The 23,539-nt window shown below is 38.4% G+C and overlaps 1 protein-coding gene across 1 annotated transcript in view; it reads left to right on the top strand.

The window, feature by feature from the left end:
• LOC139952147 (beta-1,4-galactosyltransferase 6-like) overlaps positions 1-23,539 on the top strand; it is a 66,245-nt gene that overhangs the window by 5,605 nt on the left and 37,101 nt on the right. Inside the window, 1 exon segment of the mRNA XM_071951130.1 lies at positions 14,879-15,022. Within this exon segment, the coding sequence (XP_071807231.1) occupies positions 14,879-15,022 (144 nt within the window).

The following is a 23,539-nucleotide window of genomic DNA, read 5'->3' as shown; positions in this document are numbered from 1 at the left end:
TGTACCTTGCAGCGGGGAAAACGCTTTGGTGGATTAATTCAGAAACTATGTATTCAGGTCATATTATGATTACCTTGGCAGGCAAGTTTGCAAAAACAAAAGCCTGATTCTCGTACAAAGGCCACCTTTTACGTTACCGCTGCGTGGCAAGAAAACGAAAGAAGGAAAACAAAACACCAGGACAAAATTAAGTCCACAAATACATGGAAGTTTGGAAGAGAGTCCATTAAAGTTGACCTGTATTTGTCAGAAAATAAGAGATATTGAGAACCGAAATTCTCCTAGAATAATAAAGTTTGAGGATAATGTAATTCACTAAATGGTTTATTGTTGATTCAGAGGGGACCTAGTTTGTAGGATGTGGAGAGGTTGTGGTTTCAAACAATGGACAGTATCCTTGCTCCATGCAAGAAACATATATTTACTTACTTTCATTTGAAAACATTTTACTAATTTTTTTAACTGGTTTCTGTTTCAGTTCTTTTAATATGCAAGAGGAAGTTATAATGCATGGTTTGACCTGTGACTTACATACTATCTCACTTGTCAGGTTACAAGTGCTGCTGTAGATTTCACCAAACTTTTCCTAACTTAGGATTAATCTTAGCACTTAGGATGATTTAAATTCAGTATCCAAAGGCATATGACGCATTGAACCCATCCTAAGTTAGGACGGGTTACTCATCCTAACTCGAGTTGGGATTAATCCTAGCGTTTCATGAAATCAGCTGCTGGAGCTTTATTGCGAGAAGAATAACCGCGATCTAAGACTTGAATCAAGTCTACTTTTTTCACCAAAAGTCCCTCTCCTCCCAAGCCCTCCCCCACAAAACCCCCCCCAAAAATCCCAACCCAACCAGCTCCATCATGTGTACTAATTTTGTTGTTGCAAGACGGATCATTGGGAGAACATTTTAACTGGTCATTACTTGCCAGGTTAAAAGTGCTGTACTCTTTTTGTTTCACTAATATTTGAGTCTCCCCACCCCCCAAAAAAAAAGAAAAAAAGAAAAAAAACCCAACCCTTCACAATGTAAGTTTATATTATGTAAATTGCAAGATGGACTATTATGAAGAACATTTCGACTGGTCATTATAGATCAAAGTAGCATTTGGCCAGCGGACCATGTTTGGGAAGAACGTTGAGTTGCAGGTTGCAGTTTGTTTCTAATAGCTTTCTGATTTTTGTTTAGCATTTTTGACCTTGGATAGTTTTCCAACCTCAGCTGGCTGGCAAAAACTCCTTCTGTGATGTTGCGATAGAATAGTCTATTGTGAAGATGGACAAGGGGTTTAATTCTAATGAATAGGAAGCGGTTGCTTTCATTCATTTGTAGATTTCCTGACCAGGTGTAATGCAGTGAACGCTCAGGAAATTCATAATTTACTACATGTGTAGAGGCCCTCGGCCACCATTTGTAATTTTTCAATTAGTGCTTTTTGTGACCAAACACACATTCACATGCCTGTACAGGTTTCGATTTTTGATGGGTCAGGGCACAAAGGCAGGTTTCCTTGGTAAAGGCCACCCTATGAGGAAATTGTAGATTTCTACTGGAGCATTTCAAGGGCACCAAGGCCAATGGGCATGAAGTCAATTGCCTGATGTTGCCTCTGTGAAGTACAGGCCTGCTATCATGTACATGAAGTTAGAAAGCAGTGAAAGATGTAGTACGGCTCATTTGATCAGCGGAGGTACAAGAAAATATTCTCAGGTTTCTCCGCATGCACAAGGTAGCGGATCGAGTCGGTATGGGCGATTCCACGTTATGGACATTACGTTTGGAGACATTTTTAGAACTTTGTTGGTCGGTTAAACACACCAAGTAGCTTTGATTTATAGTTTTGTGTTTAATAGGCCTACTAGTATCTTGTGTCCTAGTAAGTCAAATGATACTATGTATTTGGAAAAAGTTTGAATTAATTAAGGAGTCAGAGCATTGCTAATACATGTGTGCAAATTGCGAGTTGGTACGCATAATACGTGTCAGGTAGAATTGCTGCGGATATTGTAAACAAATTAAAACAAATTATTTAATATAATAAATGTTTAAAATTTGAAAATGGTTTTGAAGGTCATCAACATAAAATCATTCTCATTGCTTAAAATTATGCATTTTCGAGGAAATGCCTGGAACAATTTGTCACTCTTTTTACACTTGAACTATTAACCCTGTTCAAATGTCTGGGAAGTAGTTAGTACACACATGTACTCCTACATGAACTGTATGTCAAGTGCTAAAATTACAGGACTCTGACTGGTGGGTCCAGTGGGTATTTGAAGACGCTAAATGTCCAATGGCTGGTTTTCAATTTAATAATTGCTACGCCTGTCTGCATTGATTGATACAGAAAAATCGCTCAACCCCTGTAGAGGTCTGGCAGACCGAGGGGAAAGCACCTGTTCTTTGTACTGCTGTTATGACCGACTGCTAATTTAGAACTGCCATTGTGAATGTGGGGAGAATCCACAAAATTAGGGACATCTGTTGGTATGAAAATCAACTCAGAAATTAACCTAGTATGCAGCGCCGCCGTAGAAACGTTTTAATGTTACAGTATCACAATCAAATGGCATTTGCCCCCCCCCCCTGATATGTGGCATGGTGAATAGAAACACAATTAGTTTGTGGGGACAATACACATTGTACATGTATCTAGGTTAAAGGCACTGGACACTATTGGAAAAGACCAGTGTTTTCACTTGAGTGTATTTCAACATGCATAAAATAACAAACCTGTGAACATTTGGACTCAATTGGTCGTCCAAGTTGTGGGAGAATAATTGAGTTTTGCTTATTTTTAGCTTTACATTATTTAGGACTCCTGCAAGGTTGTAGCAGTTTCATGTTTTGAAGGGGTAAGCATGGTTCCTGTACATTTTTTTAGATTTATTTTATGTTTTATTGGCTTCTTGTTTTTGTAATGTACACTAGGGTACAACTTTCATTAAGTAAGCAAAGTTTTCTTGTGCTTACATGTTGCATCTGAATGTGCTTAAAGGCAGTGGACACTGTTGGTAATTACTCAAAATAATTATAAGCATAAAACCTTACTTGGTGACGAGTAATGGGGAGAGGTTGATGGTGTAAAACATAATTGTGAGAAACGGCTCCCTCTGAAGTGGCATAGTTTTTGAGAAAGAAGTAATTTTCCACGAATTTGATTTTGAGACCTCAAGTTTAGAACTTGAGGTCTCGAAATCAACCATCTAAACGCACACAACTTCGTGTGACAAGGGTATTTTTTCTTTCATTATTATCTCGCAAGTTCGATGACCGATTGAGCTCAAATTTTCACAGGTTTGTTATTTTATGCATATGTTGAGATACACCAAGTGAGAAGACTGGTCTTTGACAGTTACCAATAGTGTCCACTGTCTTTAAATGCAGCTCTATGAAATTGGGCCCATGATAATCCTTTTATTGTGAGTTCTACTCCCACAAAGAAGTAACAACCAGTACATCATGGAACAGATCTCAAACTAAGAGAACATAAATTAATTATTTACAGTCGAGGCTTGGCATATAGTTGCTCATTAACCTTCCTACTCGCAGGCCAGAGCAAATAGCTTCCAGGGAGGTGACCAACCCCTTTTATACCAATCTGCCTACACGTTCGGAATGGTGGCGCAACCGGAATTCATTTCTCTGTAGTGTGTGCAGTGGATGCATTCTCCACCAAGTCACTATCAAAGTGCAAGCTAGTCACTGTAGTAATACGAAAGTGTAAGGCCGCCAGCCTACAGTATTACTACAGTGACGTCTTGGATATGGGTCCAATTCTAGGGCGGAAAATTTTCTCAAAGCTTCATAAATAAAATCTCCCCTGCAGCTCAAGAAGCCACTAGTTTCAACAGATTCACATTCCATGGCAGCATACATTTTTCTGCGTTAGGTTTTGGTCGTCATATATTCCCATCGCAGAAAAATGTATGCTGCCACTGAACATGAATCTGTTTTGAATTAGTGGCTTCTTGCAGGTAAGATTTGAGTTATGAAGCTTTGAAAATTTTCCGCCTCAGAAACAGGCCCTAATATAGGACTCTGTGGACACAGCACGGAGGAAGTGTCCTATCAGGGCTAAGTGCAGGCTAGCCAAAATACACTACAGGGTAGTTCGTCTTGCATCTATTATTGTTGATAACTATTGAATATAGGGTGCGTCCGATTAGCTTTCCTGGGTCGACCCCGCAGTGCTCACCTGGGTGAGCCCCTGACAAGAGCTAATTGAACGATCACACTCGCCCTCTCTTGGTGACGGCATGCACCTCAGGTCACCCCCAAGTGACCCACTCCACAAGCAGGGCACTGGGGGCTGACCCGGGTGAGCCCCGTCAAAGCTATTCGAACGTACCGGGGTAGACCGGGGTCGACCCAGGAAAACCGTGCAGTTTCGAGTGATACTTGTGTGGATCATTCTGCTTTTAAAACATCTATTCTAACCATATGCTTTTAATAGACCAACTCGTCCGATCCAAGGCAACGTGTTCCTTTAAAAGCTTGCCTTTGGAACTCAACTTAAACCCGCTGAACTGTGAAGTCTATAATTTCATTTGTTGAGTTGGATTCCCTCCCCCCCCCCCCCCCGAAATTTCCTCCAGAGAGGTTTCATTTCCTTTGAGTTGGGTTTCAGCCGCACAATAAAGGCTTTGAGCCTGGTCAGAAGGCACAGACTGCATGGGACAGTTACATTGTAAATACTTTTACAGTGTTAAAGGCAGTGGACACTATTGGTAATTACTCAAAATAATTATTAGCATAAAACTTTTCTTGGTGACGAGTGATGGGGAGAGGTTGGTGGTATAAAACATTGTGAGAAACAGCTCCCTCTGAAGTGCCATAGTTTTGGAGAAAGAAGTAATTTTCCACGAATTTGAGTTTGAGACCTCAGATTTAGAACTTGAGGTCTCGAAATCAACCATCTAAACGCACACAACTTCGTGTGACAAGGGTGTTTTCTTCTTTCATTATTATCTCGCAAAAGTTCGATGACCGATTGAGCTCAAATTTTCACAGGTTTGTTAGTTGATGCTTATGTTGAGATACAACAACTGTGAAGGCTAGTCTTTGACAATTACCAATAGTGTCCACTGTCTTTAACAAATTAAAAGCTTGCCTATGTAACTCAACTTCAGCCCGCTGAACTGTGAAGTCTATAATTTCATTTGTTGAGTTGGATTTCCCCCCCCCCCCTGAAATTCCCTCCAGAGAGGTTTCATTTCCTTCGAGTTGGGTCTCAGCCGCAAAATAAAGGCTTTGAGCCTGGTCAGAAGGCACAGACTGCATGGGACAGTTACATTGTAAATACTTTTACAGTGTTAAAGGCAGAGGACACTATTGGTAATTACTCAAAATAATTATTAGCATAAAACCTGTCTTGGTGACTAGTGATGGGGAGAGGTTGGTGGTATAAAACATTGTGAGAAAAGGCTCCCTCTGAAGTGCCATAGTTTTCGAGAAAGAAGTAATTTTCCACGAATTTGATTTCGCGACCTCAGATTTAGAACTTGAGGTCTCGAAATCAACCATCTAAATGCACACAACTTCGTGTGACAAGGGTGTTTTCTTCTTTCATTATTATCTCGCAAAAGTTCAATGACCGATTGAGCTCAAATTTTCACAGGTTTGTTAGTTGATGCTTATGTTGAGATACAACAACTGTGAAGGCTAGTCTTTGACAATTACCAATAGTGTCCACTGTCTTTAACAAATTAAAAGCTTGCCTATGTAACTCAACTTCAACCCGCTGAACTGTGAAGTCTATAATTTCATTTGTTGAGTTGGAATTTTCCCCCGAAATTTCCCCCAGAGAGGTTTCATTTCCTTTGCATTAGGTCTCAGCCGCACAATAAAGGCTTTGAGCCTGGTCAGAAGGCACAGACTTCATGGGACAGTTACATTGTAAATACTTTGACATTGTTAAAGGCAGTGGACACTATTGGTAATTACTCAAAATAATTATTAGCATAAAACCTGTCTTGGTGACGAGTGATGGGGAGAGGTTGGTGGTATAAAACATTGTGAGAAAAGGCTCCCTCTGAAGTGCCATAGTTTTCGAGAAAGAAGTAATTTTCCATGAATTTGATTTCGAGACCTCAGATTTAAAACTTGAGGTCTCAAAATCAACCATCTAAATGCACACAACTTTGTGTGACAAGTTTTTTGTTTTCTTTCATGGTTATTTTGCAACTTTGATAACCGATTGAGCTCAAATTTTCACAGGTTTGTTATTTTATGCATATGTTGAGATACACCAACTGTGAAGGCTAGTCTTTGACAATTACCAATAGTGTCCACTGCCTTTAATTTGCATGGTACGCTGTAAATGTTTGGTATTGTTTTGTTGTTCTTATGGAGGCCCCCATGCCAACCAACATGTGTTTGCTGTCACTACCAACCCCATACACAATGCATCACTTAATGTCAGTTACATACTGTATGCGTACACAATGCTAGCACAAAGGCTTAGGAGGTACAAGATTATAACTGGTGTAGACCATAGACCTACTGTGTTTGTGTACAGTCAACCTTCAATTATTGACAATGAAGTCTCTCCAATGCAAGATGGCCATGATTGTTTATTATTACCATGGAGGTAGTCTCCATGATATTACATAATATGCAACACTGGAGAAGATCATTGTAATTTAATTTGAATACATAAAACTGTACATGAAAAATGTGTGCTAGTGGAGTTGGCAAATGATGATGTGAAGAGTCAGTCTACAGACAAAAGAATGACAGGAAACTAGTTGGCTAGAATAGTAAATTGGTTTACATGTAGGCCAATATTACTAGATACGTGTGAAGAGTAGACACGAGGAGATGATTAGCAACTATTCAGTGTGCACAAAATAAGTTGGAAGTCAAAATATTTTGCTCTGGAAAACTGAGGGACAAAATCATATCCTGTGAATGTCCTGACACAAAAAATTCATTTGGCAATTTGTGTCAGCCTTTCTTAGATTCAAATTTTGCGGAAAAAAGAACCACTTTATCTCAAAGGGGATCGTTTTGTTTGCTACAATGTTTTGTAATACAACATTAACAGCTCTCCAGTGCTCTTGACCAAGTAAATTGTCATGATAGATCGAAATTTATCGTGTAAATTCTCATGGTCATTAATTTTTGAGTAATTTACCAAAAGTTTAGGCTACCGCCTCTTTAATCATGGAGGAAGAAGTTTATGCTTTCATAGACACATCCCGTAGCTCTTGGATTACATGTTGTAGTTTTCTGCTTTCTTAGAGAGTCCAACACAGCGGAAGGAAATTCCATGCCCCAGATAATTCCATTACTAATACCCCCAAAGATTGATGTTTCTTTCAACATTTTTTATTTTTTATTTGTGTACGTTTTCACCAGAAAATCTCTCGACAAAGGACAAACTTTCCTTGCTCTTATAATCCACAGGGATATGGCTTATTTAACCATGAATTGCCTTGTTGATTTACATTACAGTGCCAGTTTTAAAGGAAGCTTTATTCGATATTGAGGACAAGAAGACACGCGTGTCCTTGATAAACCATTGCAGCGCACACTAATCAGATGAAAGTAGGTTATCAGGTTAGGGCTATCAACATAATGCTTACCTGGTCGCGATACGCCCTAAATGCATTGTTTTTTTAAGTAGACTAAATTTTCATATGTCAACCTGGAATTTCTTGTGTCTTATTGTTGTGAAAACACAACCCTCATCCAATGAATAATAATGGAATCAGGTGATCCCGTTATTATTCCTGTAAAATTACAATCCAGGATCTGTCTGTGTCAAAATTTGCCAAAATGAAGGATTCAGAAGGACTGGGGCTGGTAGACCTAAACAAAAAAGTGCTTTGTCTGAGAAGTCGGGTGATAAAGAGCTCTACTGCGTATAAGTTATATTATTATCACAATGGGAGCCCACTTAACCCCTAATGAAGGGGTCATTATTAACACTTTCCATTCTGATGGTCTCCAAAACCACATCATCATGGATGCCGGTATAAGTTGTCTTGAATTTTTTGACTTGCCGGTCACACAATATTCCCCACATCCCAACCTCTGTCTGATTCCATTAGCGAGCTGACTCCCATAAGACACTAGAAAAATAACACATTGATCCTGGAGCAGGGTCCGGAGGGACGACCCCGGCAAAACAAGAGACTACGGAGCCCTTTTCTGGAACGATTCCGGGGTAGCGATGCCATCATCACTTCTTGATGTCGTTCTATTCCGTGTGTATTTTGAGATCTTATGCTTGGTTGATGGCAAGACGTGTAGGTAGACACGCTCTTGTTTGGTTTGCCGCTTTGTCATTTATACATGAAGAAAATAGACAGCTCCTCCCCTTAAGCTTACCTCCCCTCTTGATCGCTGTGTTTTTTTTTTTTGTTTTTTTTTGTGGTCCTGAGTTGTTTTTTCCCGTCGAGGCAGCATTGGCTAAGACCGCGCGAAATGGTCTATCAAGTATTTACCCATGAGTGATAAAGTTGACAAAACCCGTCCGGTCTTTGAAACTCTGAATTGTGTAGGCCATTTGGAATGCTGGACTTCAGTAAGGGGTCCAGGGAGTTTAACTGTCTAGACTGTTGTTTTGGACACAAACATTATATTTTTTTAACTTCCATTACATTGTGCGTGTATTTCTAGACAAGAATGTGTGCCTATTTCCAAAGCATTCAAACAAAAATAACTAAATGTCTACTCTCTACCACTTAGTGTCAGTCACAGGTTTTGAAGGCCTAATTTATTCATGTCTGTTTTTTTTTAATTTATTTTTTTACTGCGCCTTGAACAATTAAATTCCCCAAAATTCCTCTTAATTCAATTCCATAAAAACTTGGGCAATTACAAAAGATTGGACATAATAACAAATATTTATAAAAAATTGGTTACAAATTATACATGTTTGACCCCACAATAAAACAACAGGGAAATGCTATCCAAAATTACATCAAGGAAATGGAATTTATCAAACCTTACATAGAAAACTGGACAGAAATAATCTTTCTTTTGTGCAAACCAAAAAAGTTTGTTCAACCAAAGAGAACTATACACTAGAACATTTGACAGAAATTTCTTTCGTTTGTGCATACTAACAAAAAGAAAGTTCGTTCAACCAGAGAAATGACCTAATTCTTTATAAAATGGTTGAACACACAGGGTTTGAAATTGCCACTAGCCCGCTAGCCCGCGACTACCAGATTACTCATTTTACTGGTTACTCATTTTTCCAGTTTGATGGCCCGGCGGGCTAGTGGGAAAATAATGCAGTAAATTATCATCACAAACATTCTGACCTGAGCTGATGGTATTGTAAAATGAAATACTTTCGGTGACCAATTTGTGCCGTAACTCAAGACGTATTGTTGTTTTTCGGGCTACCAAAATCTCATCAGGGCTACTAAAAATTCTGGGTTACTACGCCCTGCTGACTACCATGACAATACACTAAACTTCGACCCCTGACACACCCTTGATCTATACAGGATAAATATATAGTGACAGATATTTTGTGCACCTCAAGGTTTTAGCCAGGATTTTGTAAAAGGGTGTCCAAATTTGCTGGAAATTTTAAAACTGGGTGTCCAAATTGTTCATTTACAATAAATTTACATGTAAATGACAGATGAAACAGGGTGTCCAAATTAAAAACAGGGTGTCCAAAAGACACCCAGACACCCCTCTGGCTAACACTATGGTGCACCTTCTCTTTATAAATTTAACATTTACCTGGGCTGAATGTCTCCTTTTTGAAAGGGCAAAGGGCACTAAGGCATTTTCTCTTCAGTCAAAGGCACCTCTTATTAGGGAAATTGTAATATTTTTTGTTTGGAACATTCAAGGGGCAGCACAACAATGGCCGAGGGCATTTGAGGCGATTGCCTCCGTTGCCTCAGTGAAGCATCAAGCCCGATTTTTTTTCTCTCCATCTTTTCAAATGCCAATATGTGGCCCATGGGAGTGCCGCGGAGGTTGAGCATCCATAAACACATCATTTGCCATGTGTGGATTCTATTGTGTTGTTCATCTGTAAATTTATTGAAAATACTCCCCCCCCCCCTCCCCCAACGGCAGAGCCTTTCCCGTTTATTGAACGAATGCGATATTTACAGGTGGTTTTTGTACCCTTAGGAAAATACATGTATGTCCACACAACTGATGAAACTCTCATGATTGTTTCCTCTGTTGGAGTACTTGTATTCCTAGTATAACAAAATTAGGCGCTTTGGTCAAACATTGTCGGGTGCACACCGTACATGTTGTATTGTAAAGTTCAAATAAAATTGTGTCTCTTATTTTTGTGAAAAGGGCAAGTTTATACTAAACATTTAAGTTTAAGTGTGAAAAATGGAAAGAACAGTAAAGAAGTTTGTTAAAAAACCTCCGTAACTTGATTGAAAACGCTGTTTTTCTGATATTGGGTATTTTTTCTTCTGATCATCACCAAAAACTGAACCTGGACTTGTTGTTATCGGGGCCATCTCCCCAACTGCAGTCTGTGTTTTGTAACAAATAGTGAGTGTCTGATGACACTGATATTGATAAACGAGATAGAAACACCTGCTGCCTGAGTCCCAGAGTAACGCTTCAGAGTAGTTGTCTTTAATTTTTAATAAAAACATCTCTTGGGATATTTATCAGAACCTAAATTACTTAAAGGGAAGGAACACGTTTTGTAATTTGTCAAAGACCAGTCTTCTCACTTGGTGTATCCCAACATTTAGCATAAAATAACAAGTGTGGAAATTTGAGCTAAATTGGTCATCATAAATTAAAACCATTGGACCCTTTCGGTACAGGAAAAAAAAAAAAGTTCACAGATTTACAAATAACTTACAGGGTTTACAGAAGGCAATGGTGAAAGACTTCTCTTGAAATATTATTCCATGAAATGCTTTACTTTTTGAGAAAACAGCAAAACAATATAAATTCTCGTTAACGAGAATTACAGATTTATTTTAAACACATGTCACGACACGGCGAAACGCGCGGAAACAAGTGTGGGTTTTTCCGTTGTTTTCTCCCGACTCCGATGACCGATTGAGCCTAAATTTTTACAGGTTTGTTATTTGATATAGAAGTTGTGGTACTCTAAGTGTGGGCCTTGGACAACACTGTTAACCAAAAGGGTCCAATGGCTTTAATGTTGATCGGAAACGCACCCTTATGACGTTGATGCTTGTGAAGAAAACTCTTGAGAGCTAGATTTCCCTGTTTAAAATGCTACAATCATGAAGACAAGTTGATGTTAGAAAATCTTTTCTTAAACATTTCTTTTTTTGGGTAGACCACTTTGTAAAGTGTCATACCTGGCAGGCTAGCATTGTGTCCATCCATGGCTTGCTTTCTGGAGGCCATTTTCATTTTCAAATTTGCAAAGGACACACTTCCATTGGGACAATCTTAAAGTCTATAGGAAACTTTTGAAGGGGCACCAAGGCTAAATAGGACCAGGGGCAACGGAGGCCTTTGCGGCCTCCGCTGCCTTAAATTAATTCCAGGCCTCGGCATCTACGTCTGCCTGCCTACCTGCACTCTGACTTGATCAATATGATGCAAATTAGGTCCCTAATGATGTATTCAGAGTGTATTGTGCAAAAATGGTCCAACATGTACCTTTTGGTCGTTGGTCGATGGTTTTTTTCAGACTGGTCCCAGACCCTGGTAAGAACCTTCATTGGAATACACAATGGAGTCTGGATTAAGACGAGTTACATAAACGTACAATGTACTTCAAGTGTAGTTCAGGGAGAAGGAATTAGAAGAAGGTACAAGCGATAGAAACAGATCAGTATCGCATGATCAAGATTGCAAGACTCTAGAGGGATAGCGGAGCTCAAAGCATCTTAATGCAGGGGTCACGACATTGGACGGTGTCTGCGTTATTGAAGTGGTTTAATAGAGTGTGTTTCGTATTGTAGTGGATGCTGTTTTTTAAAAAGCAAATTGTGCAGGATTTGGTCACAGTCTGATTTCTGATGTATATTTTGGTCCTTGGATGCATCAGAAAAATTGTGTTACACGTAACAAAGCCTGACAGTGATAGTTATTTTACAACCATCAAAAATAACAAATGTTAATACAGGAGAAGGCTTTACACGTACATTTGCTGGTATCCAGTGCAAGTATTTAAAGGAACAAGTTGCCTTGGATTGGACAAGTTGGTCTATGGAAAGTGTTTGAAACCGTTTGTTATAAAATGCATATGGTTAGAAAGATGTTTTAAAAGTAGAATATAATGATCCACACAAGTTTCACTCAAAATTCGCGAACTAACACGGTCGGCCATTTATGGGAGTCAAAGTTTTAACTCCCATAAATGGCCAACCGTGTTTGGTTTGTTAAAATGAAAACCAGGTAATTTCGAGGCATTTTTGTGTAGATCATTGTATTCTACTTTTACAAATCTTTCTAACCATATCGATTTTATAACAAACGGTTACAGGACGCTTTTCAAAGACCAACTTGACCGTTCCAAGGTAACGTGTTCTTTTAAACCAAGATATCCCTTATACATTTGGTATAGCCCTTTATCATGCTGCCCCCATCTTGGCCATGTTCCTCGCATCGAATAACAGTAATGGATGCTTGTAATCATTTTGAAAATAGGAACCAGACTATTAGTTCTTCCAGCCTCAATTTGGTAACGCTTAATCAATGGGAGAAATTCAAGATGGCCGCGCCGTGATAAAGGTCTATTGACCTCTTTTTTTAAGCATTTGGTGCATGTAGATAGAACAAGAAACCACTGGTGTACCTTTAATATCGATAGACTGTTTGCTTGTGGGAGGAAATTCCATTCGAAGGGTCCTGTTTTGACTCCAGACAAAGTGGACTGAGTGTAAAAGATTGATACCCTTTGGGTGATGGTGTCATTTATTGGCTAAATTGGAATAGATCTACATTACGCAGGAATAAGAGAAAGACTAGTCTATGCTTCAAGCCTCAAACTGATTCATATTGCACTTACATTATGTCGTGAAGCAGTCTTTTTTATTGTGTTGTAAGTGAGTTGTCAGAAATCTAATTTTTCTAGCCGCCAGGTTTTCAGACTGGAGTTTCACTGGGGCAACGGCCTCTGTTGTCCTGGTGTTGGAGTTGACGCTCCTGTTTCAATATAATGTAGACTTGTAGATTCCTGTTTTCAGTTAGAGTTGCAGGGGTGTATTTCACAAAGAGTTAGGACTAGTCCTAACTAAGGACTAGTCCTAGGAGATATACAAATTGCATGGATAGTCCTAAGTTAGGACGAGTAACTGGTCCTAACTCGAGATAAGACTAGTCCTAACTCTTTGTGAAATCCACCTCTGCAGTCTTATGAAAGAGGCTTTCCCAATTTTATAGCGCTGCTTAGCGGCCGATTTTGTGCTTACTGTGCAATTTCTATTTTCATAGCGCTGCTAACCGTAAGCACACGAAAAGGAATGCTAACCTTACCGCAATAAATGACGTCACAATGCAAATCCACGGTAAACACGCAATATGGCCGCCCAAATTTTCTGCTAACCTGTGAAATACACTAAGGCTTAAGCAAATTTGTCTGCTACAGTGAGCACGCAAATTTGCTTACCCTTAAGCAGCGCTATGAAACTGCGCCCTGAAGAATGATGGGCCTCTATGGAGTTATTAAGTCTCTAGTTTTTCAAGTCTTCCTCAAACCTCTTCGACTAGTGTTTAAAATCTGATAACTGGTGAATATTTTCTATCATAACACAGCCCTGCATACTAGCACTTAGTGTTTCCTTGTAAATTGGTAATTCTTTTTAAAAAATCTCTTGCACTATCTCCATGGCTATTGTCGTGACAGCATTTCAATGGTCGACCATTTTGTGGTTCAAAGGTCACAGGAGATGATAAGCGTCTAAATGCACACGTGTTGTCTGAAAAGTACACACATGGGCAATCTGACGCCCAAATTGGCAACCAAGATCAAGTCTTCGAATTTGATCTTTCGGAGGCAATTGTGAAGGCAAAAGGAAAACCACGCAATTTGGAGACATGTTTGTGTGGATCATTGTATTCTACTTTTACAACATCTTTCTACCCATTTGCATTTTATAAAAAATGGTTACAAACGCTTTTCAAAGACCAACTCGACCGATCCAAGGCAACGTGTTCCTTTAAGAGCATCAGACTCAAGCTCAGGTGTTTCTCATCAGTAGAGTATGGGTTTGAGTCTTAGCTGTGACACTTCTGTGCGTCCTTGAGCAAGACACATGTATTTAACCATTGTAAACTGCTAAATTATCCTTCGGATGGCAACATTAAAAGCAGTAGGTCCCATCGTGTGTTTTATGATTGATAGTGCGCAAAAAAGAACCCAGAACAACACTTATCATGGAAGAGTGGGGTTTAATTAACAGTTTCATGAGGCTTGCGAGATGTACAGTGGTTAAGCTCACTTAAGCTATCCTTGGTTTTATTACCAGAAATAAATAAATAAATAGCAAATAATTTTAATGATGATGTTTGGTGAATGTCCCATCATAAACGGAAATGTAACTCATGATATGCAATAATTATTTTATTTATCAAGAACTACGTATACATATTTGTAAGCATATTATGAAATTTTACGTTGTCCCCTTTTTTTTTATTATTTTTTTTTTTTCAGATACTGTCACCATTGCTTTAGGACATCAAATAATACTATCCATACTACATGTACTTCAAATAATTAATATTCATTTTTGGTTTTACCCGTTATACACCGATGTATGTTTTAAACACTGTATACTCAGTGCTTTCCTGAGTTCTTTGAAAAAAATAAAAAATCACAGGCATATTACTCGGGTGGTATTCGAACCCACAACCTATGCAATTCTAGAGAAGAGAAGTTTCATACCAACCGTGTTATTTAATTAACTTGTATGTCTTTCTGTTTTACGCAGTTTTTGAAGTTCCCGTCAACCATGGCCCGCTACAGCAGCACACACACATCCTTGGTGTACTAAGGGAAGAAACGAGGGGAAGTCGGGCAGAGAGGGGTATTAAGGAGAACTCAGCAGATAATACCAGATGCCTTTTTAGAAGAGGTAAAACTTTGTTTATTTTGGTGTTGCGAGAGTAGGTTTTTGGGGTGTGAAAGTTGCCTTGTTGGTCAGACTACATTTGTACTATGTGCGAGAGACCCTATACTAAGGCATGGTATATTTGGTAATTTTGTTAAAGGAACACGTTGCCTTGGATCGGACGAGTTGGTCAAAACAAAAGCGTTTGTAACCGTTTTTTATAAAATGCATATGGTTGGAATGATGTTTTAAAAGTAGAATACAATGATCCACACAAGTTTGCCTCGAAATTGCGTGGTTTTCCTTCTACTGTGCGAGCTAACATGGTCGGCCATTTATGGGAGTCAAAATTTTGACCCCCATAAATGGCCGACGAGGTAAAAGGAAAACCACGCAATTTCGAGGCATGTTTGTGTGGATCATTGTATTCTACTTTTACAACATCTTTCTACCAATATGCATTTTATAAAAAACGGTTACAAACGCTTTTCAAAGACCAACTCGACCGATCCAAGGCAACGTGTTCCTTTAAAGACCATCGGTCGATTTCACCAAACTCCTCCTAATTAAAGATTACTCTTAGAATTTAGGACGAGTCAAGTTCCGACGTTAAGACGCATTGAACCCATCCTAAGTTTGGACGAGTTACTCGTCCTAACTTGAGATTGGATCAATCCTAGTGTTTCGTGAAATCGGTTGCAGTATCCTCACTTTGAGTATCCCAACTTACATCTGCATAAAATAACAAACCTTTATGAAAAGTTTGGGCTGAATCAGTCATTGAAATTGTGTGCTCTCAGCATCCTTGGGAAATGCTTTGTAGATGAACTTTCACTTTCATTCTGTCATTTTTGTTTATCCACTGGAGTTTAGTTTGGCAACCAATAAAGTTGGCTTCAAAAATTGAGATTCAAGCCCGGTTCATACTTCCTGCAAATGTTAACATCACAGATTCGAAAACGGATAATTTGCATTCCAGGTGAAATTTACTCAACTCCTGCAAAACATTTGCAGCAACAACAGGGCTGTGGCGTCAGAATTTGTATCGCATTCGCCGGTGGTATGAACTAAGCTTTAATTCATGCAGCTTTGCCAACAGCACCAGTGTCAAATTACTTTTTAAAAATGCAGTCTAGTTAATTTGAAATCCAATTATAATAATGTTATCAGTTCGCCAAAGCTGTATGTTCTTTACATTGTAGCGTGCACACTTGTGGCGTTTCATTGTCAAAGTGTGCTGGGCCCCTCGTCAAAAATGCTTAGCAACCGCCCCCGCGGAGTTGGTCAATGTTTGATAAATAATTGATTTAATCACGGGAGGCTGCCTGCATTGAAAATGATCTCTCTCTGTGACAGTCAACACAAATGTTTATCAAGTGTACATAGTACAGTGGAAAGTGTATTATATCTTTGTAGTGCAAATATATGAATCCGGTGCTCATCCAACCATGACGGATTTCCAAAGCACTTTATGTATTGTTAAATGTAACTAGGTCATGCAGATGGTGTAGTGGTTCTAATAAGTACAGGTTGCAAATGTATACAGTACAGGGCCCAACTTCATAGAGCTGCTGCTAAGCACAAAAATTTGCTTAGCGTGAAATTTCTTCCTTGATAAAAACAGGACTACCAACAAGGTTTCCATTTGTTGCATATTTGCTTGTTACTGGTATTTAGCAATAGTTTGCTAAATTTCATGCTAAGCAAATTTTTGTGCTTAGCAGCTCTATGACATTGGGCCTCGGTTGTATGCAGTACGGTTTGCAAATGTATGCAGTCAGTACTACATGGACAGTATACATGTACACCAATGGAATACCAACTGTTTTCCTACGTATTTGGAAAGTGTATGGGTCAGTAGCTGATTGTACGTTTTACTGGAAATTTTTTATAATTTGCACACATTTATTTTATTGCCGCCCTACATGTACATTACACATGATTACAAAGTTTTTGAATTATATTCAAATTATGAGTAGTTTACAGTATTACATCGTACAACTTAGGATATGAAAACGAATGAAAGTTCACAATGATTTAGATAGTTATATTAGGAAGCTTCGAGTAGGACAACAATTAGGTTAAGGTGAAGCTGAGGCTTTTGTGCCTTAACCTATTGACAGAAAAACAACAGAAAGTTAATTAATTGATCTTTCTCTATGGATGTATGTGGACAGCAATTTCAAGAAGTGCCAAACAGTCACTTGCAGCCAAAAATGTGTTTGTAGAAAAGTGCGGTTGAAATTACTGGTTGGTAGAAAATTTCACAATTTAACCTTTGAAGTCAGTGAAGTTAGATCGAAAAAATCTGTTTTACAATTTTGGCAATAACTGTTTAATTTTTGAGCATTTATTTTATGGAAAAAAGTTGTCCCTTTGAGAGAACACTTCAAATAATACATACATGCATGTACATATACATGCATGTATTTGTACCATTTATACATGATGGTAATACGTTAACTATGTGTTTGTCACAGATAGTACATGTACAACTCCATCCAATGCTTTTGACATTCTCAAAACTAATGCCCTGTAATTTTTTTCCAGGGAATCTGTACCCGCACTAAGTACCAGTAAAGTACAATCTAATAAATTACTGCCATTTTCTTCCCCTCCCCCAAGTCTAATCTAAGCCTCACGCCAACAGAATTTTAGATTGACTAATATTAGTTCAGGCAGAGAGCAAAGGTGCAGAATGTGTACTCATCACATATACATCTGTTAGTACACTGTACTAGACAAGAAAGTACAGTTGTACATCTAGTGACAGTCGTGCAGACCTGGGCCAAGTTTCATACAAGAACAAGTATATGTAGAGCTGCTTAAGCAGAAAATATTGCTTACAAATTTCTGCTAAGCAGAAAGAGCAGGAATACCAGTCACAAATTGTGCGTGTGACATGGTAGTTTGGCTGGTAACCTTATCCTGGTAAGCAACATTTTTGTTGCGCTTAGCTACTTTTTCTGCCTTTAAAGCAGCTTTAAGAAGTTGTTTATGATAGTGATACAAGACTTGGTAAGAGTACTAGGCATTTTTTCCTTAGTAAACACACCTAGATTGTGTACACATGCTGACATGCATGATGCTCTGGGAAGGAAGTTAACATTTGTACTGGAACATTTTAAAGGGAAGGTGCACGTTTGGCAATTGTCAAAGACCAACCAGTCTTCTCACTAATGGTGTATCCCATCATAACCATAAAATAACAAGCCTGTGAAAATTTGGGCTCAATTGGTCATCGAAGTTGCGAGAAAATGATGAAAGAAAAAACACCCTTTTTGGACGAAATTGTGTGCTTTGGTCATCGAAGTTGCGAGAAAATGATGAAAGAAAAAACACCCTTTTTGGACGAAATTGTGTGCTTTCAGATAAGAATAAAAGACTTCTTCTAGCTACATGTAGTCTTTTATTATTTTAGTGAGAAATTACCTCTTTCTCAAATTCTATTCTACCTCAGAGGGAGTCGTTTCCCACAATGTTTTATTCTATCAACAGCTCTCCAGTTCTCGTTACCAAGTCAGTTTTTAAGTTAATATTTGTTTTCAGTAGTTACCAAACGTGTACCTTCCCTTTAAGGGGCACCAAGGCAGTGATCAGGAACACGGAGGCGACCATAGTCTCCTTTGAGTACCAGCCCTGCACGGTTTTTAGATTCAAACAAGATATAGTGGTACAAAGTACATTATAAAATGATCTTTGACTCCATTCATGTGCTATTATAAGGTCCTAATGATTTTCCCGCCTTTAGAGAATGCAACCCTTGCCCTCGTCGGTCGCTGATCAACGACTGGACCCTCGCCAAAAAACATCCTGTTTACAGAGACTATGGTGCAGTGCTGCTGCAAACTTTATAATGTGAACAAAACATGTCCAGTCCAAAACAAAATCAATGACTTGTTAGAAAGAAACTGCAACCCTCCGAAAACGGATAATGCATCGGGCTCATGTGATTTGTGTGTTTAAAGGCAGGGTACACTATTGGTAATTGTCAAAGACCAGTTACATGTACACGTACTTGGTGTATCCCAAATTAAAACTTATAAAATAACAAACCTGTGAAAATATGTGCTCAATTGGTCATCGAAGTTGCAAGAATGGAAGAACAGGGCTGTATGCTTCGTTTTTGAAAAGGCAAGGGCACCAAGGCATTTTCTCTTTGGCAAAGGGCACCCTATGAGGAAATTGTAAATTTCTACTGCCCCTGGGCATTTCAAGGGCACCAAGGCAATGACAAGGGGCAACGGAGGCAATCGCCTCCGTTGCCTCCGTGAAGTATCAGGCCTGGAAGAACAAAAAAAAAAAAAATTCCCCTTTTGCCTAGAATTGTGTGTTGTCCGATGCCTGAGAAGCCTTTCTCAAATTAAAACTTTTGGGTCATCAATAATCTCTTCAACGGTTGTCAGTTGACATTTGTAATAATGTTTAATAGTATCAACATCTCTCAATGCTCTTTACCAAGTATGGTCATTAACTTGACGAGTAATTACCAAAAAAGTACACTCTGCCTTTAAAGGCACATTTTTATTATTATTATTATTATTATTATTATTATTATTTTATTTGCCATAACAGTACAAAACATAATACATTGACAATATGCCCCGAGATGGGCAAGTGACATCAAAAGCAAATACATACTATGATCCGTAGATCTGTTGCCCCACATCTGGGGTACACAATAAAATTAATATAGATTTAACATAATATACATGTAGTACACAAAGCATTAAAAAATAGAAAATTATACAACCCCAATAATAGCAAACAATAAATATATATTAAGAATACAAAATAAATTTAAAATAAATAAGTAGAAATAACGATAAGGTAAGGATAAACAATAAAAGGAAATAAATAAATAAATAAAAAGTAAACTTGTAGATAGTTTAAACAACTTAAAATATTGCACAAGTAATTCAGCTTAAGGTACTATACAATAGATTCATGAGCTAATTGTCAAAGACCAGTATTCTCACATGTCATGCTTGTTGTATCCCAACATTATATGCATTATAAAATAACAGACCTGTGAAAATTTGGACTCATTTGGTCATCAAAGTTGCAAGAGAATAATGAAAGGAAAAAACACCCTTGTTGCACAAGTTTGTGTACTTTCAGTATGCCAAAAAGGCTTCAGGTCTTAAGTCTTTTAATATTTGAGTGAGAAATTACCCCTTTCTCAAAAAAATATGTTACTTCAGAGAAAGCCCTTTCTCACATTGTTTTATACTATCAACAGCTCTCATTCGCTTGGAAGAAATAAAGAAAAAAAGAAACGAAAAAAAAAAAAGGCCCACCTCCTTCCTCTTTTCAAAAAGGCAGGACGTTAAATATGTTTAAATAAATTTTATTCGGCTAATTGGCACAGTGCACAATCCCTTTAAAATGATCCTGATTCTTGACGCCGGGACGCCTGTTATTGCCTGCCAGCGATGGAAATCCACTTTGCAAGTAGGAACAGACGTGATCATGCTAATTGTAGAAATAATCGTTCCCCCTTGTCTGGTACAGTACATGTCTTAGTGCTAGGCTGTAACTCCCCCGTCTTCAGAGCCAAGTTAAGAGGTTTTTATTGGCACCTGGACTCAGCTCTACTTTTTATAATGTACTTTATGAAGTGTACTAATATTTATAGTAGAGCAGCGAAATCACAATCTTGGTTTCCAGACTTAAAGGCACAGGACAAGTTTGGTAATTGTCAAAAGACCAGCGTTCTCACTTGGTGTATCCCAACATATACATGTACATAAAATAACAAACCGATGAAAATGTCGGCTCAATTGGTCATCGAGTTTGCAAATGAAAGAAAAAAACACCCACGTTGCATAAATTTGTGTGCTTTCAGATGCGTTATAAAAGAAGCTCCAGCAGAAGTCTTTTATTATTTGAGTGAGAAATTACCTCTTTCTAAAAACAACATTACTTCAGAGGGAGCCGTTTCTCAAAATGTTGTAAACTACCAACAGCTCTTTATTGCTTGTTACCAAGTAAGTTTTTTATGCTAACAATTGAGCACATGCAGTTACCAATAGTGTCCAGTGCCCTGATGGACCCACTCCACACACACCCACAATGGAAAGGTAAATATTCATGTTAAGTGTACAACCACAACTCCCAATGCGTAGGCTAGCTTATCTGGCCATTACGCGTGACATACGCTAGTTTCGGACGATTAAAATCTTTATCCAAATAGCAGGTTTTTTTCACCAAAATTGTGCCTACACATGTGTATGGATGTACAGTACAAAGTGCACATGTTGCATAGACTGTGCAAGTCTCGCACGTAGCGAAAACGAGAACTTAATTCGAAAAAAAGTATATTTTTGTACAAAACCAAATTGTATTGAAATTGTTATTTGTTAAAAAATTCTTAAAGATTATTATTTTTAACGTACTTTTTGTATAATTATTATTTTAATTCGTGTACATAATAATTGTTTTGTTTAAATTAACGTAAAGATTATACATTAATCGGGACGAGGATCGCTGTTCGACATCGACCTGGACGGTTTTTCGAATACACCCCGTTTGTGAATCACGTCCAATTGGTGCGATCATCACATAGGTTCAGCGATAATGGGAACGTCAATTGGGTAATATTCTTAATTGTTTAGAGTAAACCGGAAACTGGAGGTCAAGTTTTTTTCTTTAGTTTTCTTCGTTAATTTGTTGAATTGATTTTACTTTTCTGTTTTTAATTACTTATTTTTACATTCCCAAGAACTTATTCACTTTTTAGAGTCATAACTTATGTTAAACTAAAATTATTGGCAGAACAAAATCTCCCCAACGTAAAACTCCATTAGGTTGGGACCACAATGGTCCCGGAAGTTCGATTTCTCGCGAGACTTGCACAGTCTATTGCAAAACATATCACATACGTGTAGTGCTACACTGTTTGGGCTCATCGAAACAGACACCCCATATTTTTAAATGAAGTGTTCAAAGATAACATGCAGTTAGCTTGTTTCTTCATGACTAGCGTGCTTGAATTTACAGTCCATGTACTGCACAGCGTCAATGTGATTTCACTGTGAAGCATTTTGTGTATGGCTGTCTGTATCATGTGCCTGAAGCAATAAAGCGTCTCGATACAGACTGCTCAACAGGGATGTTTTTGGTGCGATTTAATAGCATGGAAGATGGCCGCCTTCTAACCGACACTTTAAAGGCACTAGACACGAATGGTTTTTACTCAAAATAATTGTTAGCATAGAAACCTTACAAGGTAACGAACAATGGAGGGCTGTCTATAGTATTTATAAATCAATGTGAGAAACTGCTCCCTCTGAAGCAATGTTGTGTTTGGGAAAGCAGTTATTTCTCAAATTTTGGACTCTAATAAAAGACTTTGAGCCGTTTTAGTTTTAAATTTGTGCGACGAGGGTGTTTTTTCTTTCACTATTCTCTTGCAACTTCGATGACCAATTGAGCACAAATTTTCACAGATTTGTTGTTGTATGCATGTTAATTTGCTGGGATACACTAAGTGAGAATACTGGTCTTTGACAATTACCAGAATGTGACCAATGCCTTTAAAGTGGGTGTGCTCTTTATTCAATCAGCGCGGCAAGTCAACCAATGCGTAACAACAGCCATCCATTGATTAAAGCCAGCAATGTGGGCTAATGTTACACTCCGCAGAAACGTGATCTAGAACTCGTCATCATCGAGGTGTCAATGGTCCTTATCATGTGACAGATTAACACTAGAGGGCGCTGTCAACATGAATACTGGGTTAGCGTGTATGGTTGTCAGTCGCTTACCCGACTTCAAAGGATTGCTTTAGAGTTTGTCGACTGACCCTTTCATAAAGCCATTTTGATTATGGTGGACTTGTAAATGATAAGTGGGAGTAAATCAATGACGAAATATAAAATAATTGTCCGAGTCTGGATGCTGATGTTAAATCATGTCCATCATCAGCAAATGTACAAACAATTTGGCAGATTTCATGAATACTGTTGTGTATTGTCTGAGGCATTATGCAAAAGCTTGTGAGTGCTTTTCGTTTGGAAATGGCCTCATCTGTCAAAATTAATTGAGAGTAAAAAAAAAAAAAAAAAATGTGATTGTGATTCTTGATATTATGTCAATGCTACAGAAAACTCTTTACAAAAAAATTGTGGTCCATGGTCAAAAATTTCCTGTTTCATTTCTGTGGGAAAAGAAGAAGAAGTAAATTTAGGACTCTACAAAGGGCGCCACTGCAAATCATGGCAAAAAGCAAGGGGCATTCATATTTGATGCTTGAACAGAATCCAATGGTTATGATGAGAAGGCTGCTAGTAGAGTAAAACAAATTCCAGGGGAGTTTAGCGTGGATGCTATAGTGCGCTACGGTAATGTTTCGATCGGCAGTGTAGTCCTCACTCGTCGCCAAAGTGTAAAATTGTCTGCAGCGGCCGAGCAGGGGCGATCAATTTTTCACGGGCTGCAACTGTCACCAAGGATTATATAGGGTTGTTTATTGTGAAGATTTTTTTCACTTGGGAATTCCTTCTCCAGCAGTATCCAAAAATGCCGAGCGAAAAAAAA

Source organism: Asterias amurensis, chromosome 20 (assembly GCF_032118995.1).
Source record: "Asterias amurensis chromosome 20, ASM3211899v1".
Taxonomy (NCBI): domain Eukaryota; kingdom Metazoa; phylum Echinodermata; class Asteroidea; order Forcipulatida; family Asteriidae; genus Asterias; species Asterias amurensis.
This window is presented reverse-complemented; position numbering and strand designations above follow the sequence as displayed.